General features: G+C 28.6%; 1 protein-coding gene across 1 annotated transcript; it reads left to right on the top strand.

The window, feature by feature from the left end:
* The first annotated feature begins 7,562 nt into the window (after positions 1 to 7,562).
* On the top strand, positions 7,563 to 10,730 carry LOC124937506. The gene is made up of 7 exons (XM_047477775.1): positions 7,563 to 7,645; positions 7,748 to 7,834; positions 7,914 to 8,028; positions 8,162 to 8,279; positions 8,350 to 8,444; positions 10,012 to 10,173; positions 10,556 to 10,730. Exons 1-7 carry the CDS (start codon positions 7,563 to 7,565, stop codon positions 10,598 to 10,600), a joined length of 705 nt encoding a protein of 234 aa, XP_047333731.1. The 3' UTR covers positions 10,601 to 10,730.
* The last annotated feature ends 467 nt before the right edge of the window (positions 10,731 to 11,197 follow it).

The following is an 11,197-nucleotide window of genomic DNA, read 5'->3' on the forward strand; positions in this document are numbered from 1 at the left end:
TTAATTTGAAGGTTTCTATATAGTTATGGAGTTGTATCAATAATTAACTGAGAGTTGAACAAGCATTTTCATATATGAAAAATGTGAAGACAAAACTTTGTAATAAAATGAAAGATGGGTTTCTTGCTGATTGTTTGATACTTTATATTAAACTTTATATTCTAATATATATGTGTTTTAATCGAGCCACTCCAACTCTAATTTCTGGATCCTGCAGGTGAATGATCCCGCCCCTACATCCTGGTCTTGTGTGCCTTCATTTATATATTTAGTCAGATATGATGAAATATTTTTATCTCCTTACTATTTTAATACTAGGAGTGGATTCCACCCTTAATACTAGGAGTGAAATCTACCCTTAATACTAGAATTAACATGTAGAACAAAATCAAAATTAACCAAAGAGTAAAATGTGAAATCGTTCTAAAATGACCAAAATTAATTAGTAAAGGTCGTCTATTTTCATGATAACCAATTACCTTGATATTGATTTTCATATTGTTAAAAATTAATTTTAACTAACTTCATTAAAATTTAGTATATATATCACATCAGAATTCGAGACTTGTTTTGATTATAATTTTATCATTTTTTACAATATCTACATATTGTTTATTCAATTTTTCGCTTGTTTAAATTTGTTCATTTTTATTCTTGTTAAATTTACACACATTAATAAATAATTGTTTACTAGATATAAATAATTTTCCATTAAACAAACTATTTGTTAACTGTTCATTCTCAAGTCTCAGGAAGAAATAAGAGATTGGTCCATTTACTCCCAAACAAAGAGTTTGAGTAAAATATCCACCTTATCTAATAAAAGGGACAATGTTTAGGTTTTAGGTACCCAATATATAAGTTTCATTGTGACCTATAAATTTGTATTATGGATTTTGAATTTTTGATGATTATAAGCCCCATTTGTTAATATATTTTTTTTTTTGCTTTTATTGAAAAAAAAGAAGAGTTGTTATTTTGTTGAATTAGTTGTTAAATAATAAAATAAATATTTCAAATTCACGGCTTCATGCAAATAAAATGATATACTAACAATATTTAGATGTTTGGTTTTAATGTTTGGTTTTAAGGTTAGAGAGGACAATGTTGCATGGGTAAACTTGCAATCCTCATTTTATTAGCCTTTCTATTTTTATTTTTTTTATTATTTTACTAACATGTATGTCCAATCTAGTTTTCTTTATATAATACTTACAAAATTATATTTTCCTATGCTAAAAATATATATTATTAAAAGAAATAAATTTAAAAAATTAAATATATTAGTGTACCATATATCTATATTTATTTAGTTTTATTATGGATCAGTAATCGAGAAGGAGATATAAATATTCTTAGCACCCATACCTAGTATATGATAACTATTGTCTGTCTAAGGAAAAACCGACCCAAATTAGAAAATTGCGGGTTCGGATTTCAGAAATGATTGTATATTTATCGGGTTTGAGTTAGACCGAGTAAGCGACTTTAAGTCGGGTTCTATTTCATTTTGTGAGCGGAGCAAGAAAGTGAGAGAGAGAAGAGCCGCCGTTACCACATCAGGAGAGAAATCATGGCTGAAATCATGGCTATATGCAGGAAGAAAGAGAAATCACGTGAAGAAGAAAGCCGAATAAGGTATGTGTTGACATCATTCATAAATATATTACTATTTCAGTTTGATCTCGCTCTTTGGAAGCTCTTAGGTTTTTGAGTTAGGGTTTATATGATGAATTCATCTAATCTGCACTATCTATAGATTTGTATTAGATTTATTTCTTTGATTCTCTGTTCCTTTATGGCTGCAATCTTTCTCTCCCATCTTTTCCTGCTCAGTGAACGTCATTAGTATATATAGTGTTTACTTACTGAGATTTGTCTTCAAATTCATTTAGTTGTGAAATCTAAAAGAGGGCAGATTCATCTCACTCTCTTCCTTGTAAGCAAATAAGACATTTGATAATGGGTATAGAGACATATCATTTCTTCAATGCAACTTTCTGTCACTCATTCTTGAAGAGAAAAATGAAAGATCCTATTTGCTTTGCTTAAAAAGATGATTATTCGGGGTTATTTGTGTTCAAATTTAGTTAGATAGAATGATTTTATTGATAACGAAGAAAAAAAGAGCATTAGTAAAGTTGACTAGTCTGACGATAGTGAAAAATGAAGAACAACATAGTGATAATATAAAAGCATAAAGTTCTTCGAGTTCGATTCTTACTAAAATCGCATCTTTAGAATTCTTAGCATCCTTAGAGTTCTTACTAAAAACGCTTCTTTAGAAGTATACAAAATAAAAGCTCAAATATGAAAAGAATAGTGTCATTTCTTAACAAACACCATTATCATTTCTTCAATGCACAAAATGTAACTTTCTATCACTCATTCTTGGAGAGAAAAAAGAAATATCTTATTTGCTTAAAAACATGATTATTCGGGGTTATATGTGTTCGAATTTAGTTGATAATTTGAATGTAGTAAAGTTGGCTTTAGACTGGTTAGAGAGAAAAATGAAGAACATCATATATAGTAGTATAGAAAGTCATGATAGGTATTTGATTTTCAGTAGGACGCTTCTTTAGAAGTGTGAAGTCATGATCGGAGACTGTGCTAGGTTTTCAAAAATGATAAAAATAGTATACATAATAAAAACACATTATAGCTCAAACTTGAATTATAGGTTTAAATTTTTATAGGATATCTGATTCTTGTAAGTTGTAAGAAACAATATAATCCTTCTAATTTATATTAATAAAAAAAATAAAAGACTAGATGATATGACTATCTTTTCAAGATTTGAAGCTTTATTTGATTGGATATTTTAGTTTTTTCTTAGTTTTTTTAAAGCTTTTTTTTAACTAACTCTCTATCATATTAGTATTATTTTAATTATTAAATTACTTAATTATTCTAATAAAGCTTTTTGAAAAAATTTCATAAAAAATCAAGATCATCTTACCTTGTTTATTGGGATTAGAGTTATTTAAATAATCTTGTTCAAAGTGTAATTATAAAAAAAAGATATTTAGTGAAATGTTTAAAAACAAAATAGATATAATGGAAAAAAAATATAAGATATTTTAGAATTCTGATTAACAAATAATTTAAAAAAAAAAAAAAGTGTGAACTCAAACCAAAGCTTTTGGACCTTGTTTGGATAGTTAAATAACCTTATTTGATTTGGGTTTTGAAAAATTGAATTATTAAGGAAAAAATACTTACAAAGTATTAAAATTTAATGAATAATAATCAATAAAATAAATATTTTAGTTGATAAATTGATTTATATAAAGGATAGGTAACCCTCCTCATCAACATACAACAAAGAAAACAAAAGAAAGTTTTATACATTTTTCTAATAATATTTTACGTTGTATTCATGTGACAAGATCAATTAGTACTAACACAATAATTTAAAGCTCTTTTTTTATATAAAAAAAACACAATTAACTTAAGTTATTATTGGTTCCTAAATATGACTTTTATTCATAAACGATGGTAAGAGTCTCAAGATTTGCCATTCAATTTCTCCGACCATAAGAAGTTTAAAGAAGAGAAGAAATGCTGCAATACAAGAGTATATTAAAACAAAACCAAACAAATGATGTCTAAATTCATAGTAACCATACAAAAGAAACTGTTGTCTAAATTCGGACAAGGAAGAAATGTCATCCTTTTCTCATCTTGTTTGCCGGCAACATGTTTTCATACCCACAAGCATTCATAAGAATAATATTAAAGTAATCTCTGGTTAAATTAACATAACAAACTCACAGCCAATTATTCTCAACATGAAAAAATTCTTTATTATCCTACAACAGTTAAATTAAATTTTCAATCATATTTACATTGATTAGAGAAAGGGAGAAAAATAGATTAGGATATATATGTATGCAATTGAAACAGACCAAACAAACAAGTAGCAGTTATAAATGAAGGAGAACTCAAATGTTATCATTCTACCCAACTTAATGATTCATATGTGTTCTACTTCTTGATAATTAGTTGAGGCTGTCACTTCAACATCTCTAGCTGACATGGCTTCCTTGTCATTCTTTTCTCTATCAGTTTATCATATTCTCAACTCTCTATATCTTTAATATAGCTGAAGTACAAATTTTTAAATAGATGCCTAGACTTAAGTTAGATGATAATACATTTAGTCTATTCGGAAACTTAAATAGTTTCTATATTAATTAGATGTATTGTTAATTTATTTAATGTAACAATGAGACCTAAAATAATAGGATAAATGACAAATATTAAAAACATGGACAGACTTAAACATGTTTCTTAATGATGACCAAAAAGCTGAGAAATTAGTTTGGAAATGGATCTCAATTTTACGAAAAACATAATTTGGATAATTTGTAGTGTTGTGAAAAATATAACAATTTGACAAAATTGATGAAAAGTTTAAACTATGTAAATGTTATTAAAACTTGTTTACTAGTATAAACCTATGTTAACCTATGTTGAGTTGTTTTGAATAACTTAAGATTGATATATGAACAATTAAATAACACATGTAAACAAATTTAATTTGGTTCATTTTGATAAAAATGAAATTTTAATTATAAGATATGCCAATATAGAATATTTATACTACTTTGGTGCATTTACATGTAAGATAAATATTTCTTAATCTCTTCCTGCTGCTTTTCATATGTGAACCATTTTTCACTAGACTCAGATTCATTTTGGAGACTTACATCTACATATAAGTATGATAGAGACAATCATGACTAAGCTCAGAATTGAACCATTATATAATTGAGTGGTAAAGAAACATGTAAAGTATACCTTGACGTAAAACATTAATCTCATCATCAAAACCCTTCAATCTCCAAAATGAGTGGCCTTCGGTGTCTACCAGAATGGGATTTGTCCTAAAAGCTTTGCAATGTTGTTTTTCTGAAAAATGTTTGAGGAGTCATTTGGTTACATTAGCAGACAAGTAGAAACACAAAAATTTATGTTAAAATAACAAACTTTATGACACCAAGATTTTAGCAAAAAAAATAAAAACAATTAGACAAAAGCCACAGGAATTTATATCACCATTTCAAGAACAAAAAAGTTGGTCAGTGAATTAAGCTCCCAAATAAAAGGTTGGCTTGAAAATGAAAATAAAAAACATTATATCTATATATTGGGGAAACAGTGATATTGCATTCAAAGTTTCATAATTTTGTTATATGCTTAACAAATATATATACATATAATTGAATTTGTTCACTCCAAATGGCCTAATACAATAGTTATTGTGATAAATTATCATATACAAATAATGATTACTTGTGCACAACATTTCTTTTGACTGCAGCATCTCATTATGAGCTTCGGCTATTTGCATCTTATATTTAGATACTATGTCTTTATGCTCGGAAAGTGGAATGCAATTTTTTGCAGCCTGAGCCATCTCGTCCTTCATCTGCTGTTTGAATTGATTCTCCTATACACAACACTAATTGTGAGCACACAAGTTTAATGCAAAACTGCAAACATATTTTAGAGGTAAACTATAATTAAATACTACCTTATTCTTAGCAACAACTAATTTTTCTTTAATATCCTTCACTTTCTCAACATTTTTTAACTTTTGTTCACCTATATATGTCCTTACCTTTCTGCGAAAAAAGATGATGTTATATTGAGAGAATATCCAAAAAAATAGAATATTTGATATGAAAATGTTATAAAAGTGCATAATAATTGTATTTCACCTGGTGCAAAAAACTTCATCACATACAAAGTTTAAAAGTTTAAATCTTTCATTTGAGTTCAGTCTATCGTAACTATCGGCTCCTCCATCAAACTGATCTAATTTTAGCTGGTTACATAGATAATTTGATTCAAAAAGATATTTGTGGAGTGCACGAAGCCATGAATTTTCATGGCTTATAGAATTTCTTATCACGGTAGACCTACAACAAGAATTACAAACAATTCATAATATAGAGGATTTTGATCCAAAAAGAAAATTTTATATCGATACTTACCTTTCTCCCGAATTTGATTGCAGTAATGATAGTAACTGAACAAAAAAATTTACAACCGGAGAAAATTTTCCTTGACGCCCACGCCCCCCAAGAACCATGTCTCTGAGAATGAACTGCGACTCATCTTTCTTTAGTCCACTAATCTACAAAGGAGAGTAATAAACAAAAATTTTTGTAAGATAAAATTAATATGATTTTTTATAAAACTATATGGGTTATTTTGTGGTAACTTAGTCTAGGATACCCTGGTCATAAAAAAATTTAGGATTTTATGAAAAGTTTATAGTTATGGATAGGAATATCTATGATATTCATTTTTTCCAAAAACAATTTGATATTCATTCTAAATATATGATGAACATTTAACAACTCTTAAACATTCTCCGCTCAACATTTATTACTCTTATCCCTGGAGGGTAAATCTTGATTTGCAGAATTTCCACACAATAAAGAAGACACACAAAAAAAAACTAATCAAATGAAAGAATCAATTTCTCATAAATATAAAAAATTAAAGTTAAGTTACCTCTCCAAAAGTACTGCAAAATTCTAAGAATTGTAATGTAGGACCGATTTCTTCTGGTTGTAGTTCAATCGATAACACAGTTTTTATTTCTGATCCTCCAGGAAGTGGAATTTCAACATCAACTTTTAATTCCATTTTTCTAAGAATATTTTTCATCTTCCTACCTTTTTGGTCATCAAGATCGATAACAATATCTTCACTTACAATGTTCTTTCCATGTTTTTCTTTTATAGAAAGTGAATTTTCCTAGAATACAATGTGATCTCAACACAACATTTCAGAAAAAATATATAGTTGCAATAAAAATAGAAATAATACGTTTTTGTAAGGTCAACTTTTATATAATAGAGGGAGAAAAAACATGAACACGAAAAATTACCTTTCCTGACTAATAATCGGAACCTCGGGCTAGAAGCATCTCCGAAACAGAAGAAAAACCAATTGACTTAGTGGTGTGCACGAGTATATCAATAGGTTTGTTCCCCATTTTCTTCCTGCCCAGGGCATGTTTATAGATTAACACCAAAAGGCCTAAAGCTCATATAGAGAAAAATTAGTATGACGAGATCTTACATGCAAAAGCTGCAATTACAATTGTCTCTGTACTTAGGACAAAACCAATCCTCTACAATCGACACCTCTTTTGCTTTCTCTCCATATCTGGAATCAAATATAAGTAACCATTTTCAACTCAAATAAAATCATCTTGGCTCAACAAAAGATATACAAGTTGCTTTACAAAAGCACATCATATGATCCAAACCTATTCAACAAACACTTATGACAGTACTGGATTGTGCATTGTTTATCTTTTTTCATATTCTTGCAATGTGCCATAATATCCATTGTCTTTTGTCGGTACTGCAAGGAAAATATGATTGGTGAAACCATACAACATGGAATCCATAAATAAAAAAATTCTCAAGACAGAGAAAAAAATATCCATTGTTTTGAGAATTTTTTTATTTATGGATTCCATGTTGTATGGTTTTCACTAACCATGTTTTTTTTTGCAGTGTCGACAAAAGACCATGGATATTATGGCACATTGCAAGAATATGAAAAAAGATAAACAATGCATGATCCAGTACTACCACAAGTTTTTGTTGAATAGGTTTGGATCATATGATGTGTTTTTGTAAAGTAAATTGTATATCTTTTGTTGAGCAAGATCATTTTATTTGAGTTGAAAATAGTTACTTTTATTAGATTCCAGGTATGGCGAGAAAGCAGAAAATGTGTCGGTTGTAGAGGATTGGTTTTGTCCTAAGTGCATAGGCAATTGTAACTGCAACTTTTGCATGTAAGATCTCGTCATACTAATTTTTCTCTATATGAACTTTAGGATTTTTGGTGTTAATCAATAAACATGCCCTAGGCAGGAAGAAAATGGGGCACAAACCTGTTGGTATACTCGTGCACACCGCTAAGTCAATTGGTTTTTCTTCTGTTTCGGAGATGCTTCTAGTCAGAGGTTCTGATTATCAGTCAGGAAAGGTAAATTTTAGTGTTCACGTTTTTTCTCCCTATATTATATAAAAGTTGGCCTTACAAAAAACGTAATATTTCGTTTTTTTATTGCAACTTTATTCTTTCTAAAATATTTTATTGGGATCACATTATATTATAGGAACTTCCACTTTCCATACAAGAGAAACAAGAAAAGAATATTGTAAGTGAAGATTTGGGTTTGAAGGCGAAAAAGGATGTTGCCCAAGAGAAAAATATTCGTAGAAAAACTAAAAAAAGTAAAAGTTGACAAAGATTCAACTAGCTCAATAAGTAAATTTATTGATCCTGAAATTCCACCTCCTGAAGGATCAAATTTGAAAATTGTTAAATCGATTGAACTACAACCCGAAGATGTGGGTCATGCATTGCAATTCTTAGAGTTTTGCACTACTTTTGGAGAGGTAACTCAAGCTTCAGTTTTTCATAATTATGGGAAATTGTATCATTTAATTAGCTTTTTACTATGTTGCACGGATACGGATACGGGTATCGTATCAAATACGATACGGATACGGCGATACGACAAATTTTGAAAATATAGGATACGATACGTTTAGGATACGCATATTATTAAAAATTATTAAATATATATATATAAAATAATAATTAAAAAATTAAAAAATATTAATAGTTAGTTAATAACTTGATGTGAATCTAAAGTTTATCTTGTTTATCTAAAAAACACATAAGATAGACAAAGTAAGATAAGGGAAGCTTGAGTCAAGAGGAGGAAATGTTAGTTTAGGGTTAGTTTTGTTTTAAACATTTCAGTCCTTCTAAAATTTTTACTTTTTACAAATTACCCAAAACGTATCCAAAAACGTATCCAAGCCGTATCCAAACCGTATCGGATTGGTCAACTCCATAAAAAGTCAACGACACTTCTTTTGTCGTATCCGATACCCGTTTTGCCGTATCGTATCCGTATCCGTGTCGTATCCGTATCCGATACTCCGAAAAAAAAAATTCTGGAGTATCCGTGCTACATAGGCTTTTTAGTGTTTATTCTTCATTGTGTCAAAATTCTGCAAATCAAGAGTTACCTTTTATGGTTAGGAGAAATATATGTTGAGTAGAAAGTATTTAGGAGTTGTTAAATGTTTAAAATGAATATCAATTTGTTTTTGAGAAAAAATGAATACCGTAGATATTTATGTCCATAGCTATAAACTTTTCATATAATCCTATATTCTTTTTTATAATCAGGATAATTTTCCTAGAGGAAACTACCACATCATAACCCATATAATTTTATAAAAAAAATATATTAATTTTATCTTACCAGAATTATTGTTTATTACTCTCCTTTGTAGATTATTGAACTAAAAAAAGATGAGTCTTAGTGCATTCTCAGAGACATGGTTCGTGGGGGGCGTGGGCGTCAAGGGAAATTTTCTTCAGTTGCAAAGTTTCATGTTCAGTTATTATCACTTATACAATCACATTCTGGATAAGGAGAAATATTAATGTGAAATTTTCTTTTTAGATTAAAATCCTCTATATTATGAATTGTTTGTAATTCTTGTTGCGGGTCTCCTGTGATAAGCCACGAAAATTCATGGCTTCGTGTACATAAATATTTATGTGAATCAAAATATATATCTGAACAACTAAAATTAGATCAATTTGATGGAGGATCTGAGAGTTATGATAGTCTCAACTCAACAAAAAAAACTTAAACTTGTAAACTTTGTTTGTGATGATGTTCTTTGCACCAAGTGAGTTAAAACCATTACATTTTTATAACATTTTCACGGCAAAGATTTTAACTTTTTGATATTCTCTCAAATTTAACATCATATTTCTTTTGCAGGAAAGCAAGAACTTATATAAATGAGTAGAAGTTGAAAAATTAAAGAAGGTGGAAGAAATTAAACAAAATGTGGTTGTTTCTAAGTTTAAGGTAATATGTAAACTGTGGTTACCTCTAAAATAGGCATGCAGTTCACCATTAATTTTTGTGTATAGGAGAAACAACTGAAACAGCAGATGAAGTACAAGTTGACTCAAGCTAACAATTCAAAAAATAACATTCCACTTTCCGAGCATGAAGTCATAGTATCAAAATATAAGATGCAGGTAGCCGAAGCTCATGATGAGATGCTGCAGTCAAAAGGATGCTGTGCACGGGTAATAATCATTTGTATATGATAATTAATCATAATGTGTTAGAACATTTAGAGTGAACAAATTCTATTATATGTATATATTTTTTCTAAGCATATAGCAAAAGGATAACTTTGAATGCAATATTCCTGTTTTCCCAATATGATAGATAGATAGAATGTTTTTTATTTTCATTTTCGAACCAACTTTTTAATTGGGAACTCAATTCACTGGCCAACTTTTTTGTTCTTGAAATGGTGATAGAAATTCCATTGGCTTTTGTCTAATTGTTTTTTACTTTTTTTTTGCTAAAATCTCGGTGTTATAAATTCGTTATTTTAACATGGATTTTTGTCTTTCTATTTGTCTGTTAATGTAACCAAATGACTCATCAAACTTTTTTCAGAAAAACAACACTGCAAGGCTAGTAGGACCAAGCCCATTCTGGTAGACAAGGAATGCCACTCATTTTGGAGATTGAAGGGTTTTGATGATGAGTTTAATGTTTTACGTCAAGGTATACTTTACATTTTTCTTTACCACTCAATTACATAATAGTTCAATTTTGAGCTTAATTATGATTGTCTCTATTCTACTCTACTTATATATAGATGTAAGTCTCCAACATGAATCTGAGTTATGAAGAGAAGCAAAAAGAGATTGAGAAATACTTATCTTTAAGGTAAATGCACCAAAATAGGATAAATATTCTATATTAGCATATCTTATAATTATAATTTTATTTTTATCAAAATGAACCAAATTAAATTTTTGTATATATGTTATTTAATTGTTCATATATCAATATAAAGTTATTCAAAACAATTCAACATATGTTAATACTAGTAAAAAACTTTTATTAACATTTACTTAGTTTAAACTTTTCATTCATTTTTGTCAGATTGTTATATTTTTTCACAACACTACAAATTCTCCAAATTAAGTTTTTAGTAAAATTGAGATCCACTTCCAAACTAATTTCTCAGTTTTAAGTTTGTCCATGTTTTTAATATTTGTCATTTATCCCATTATTTTTTGTCTCAATTTT

Source organism: Impatiens glandulifera, chromosome 1, assembly GCF_907164915.1.
Source record: "Impatiens glandulifera chromosome 1, dImpGla2.1, whole genome shotgun sequence".
Lineage (NCBI taxonomy): Eukaryota > Viridiplantae > Streptophyta > Magnoliopsida > Ericales > Balsaminaceae > Impatiens > Impatiens glandulifera.

What these genes read in the sequence shown, in the direction of transcription:
- LOC124937506 (XM_047477775.1), top strand. Translation starts at nt 7,563, where the DNA reads ATGGATATTATGGCACATTGCAAGAATATGAAAAAAGATAAACAATGC. An exon ending in CTGATTATCAGTCAGGAAAG is followed by an intron (nt 8,029 to 8,161) that starts GTAAATTTTAGT and finishes ATTATATTATAG; the next exon opens with GAACTTCCACTTTCCATACA. An exon ending in CAAAAGGATGCTGTGCACGG is followed by an intron (nt 10,174 to 10,555) that starts GTAATAATCATT and finishes AACTTTTTTCAG; the next exon opens with AAAAACAACACTGCAAGGCT.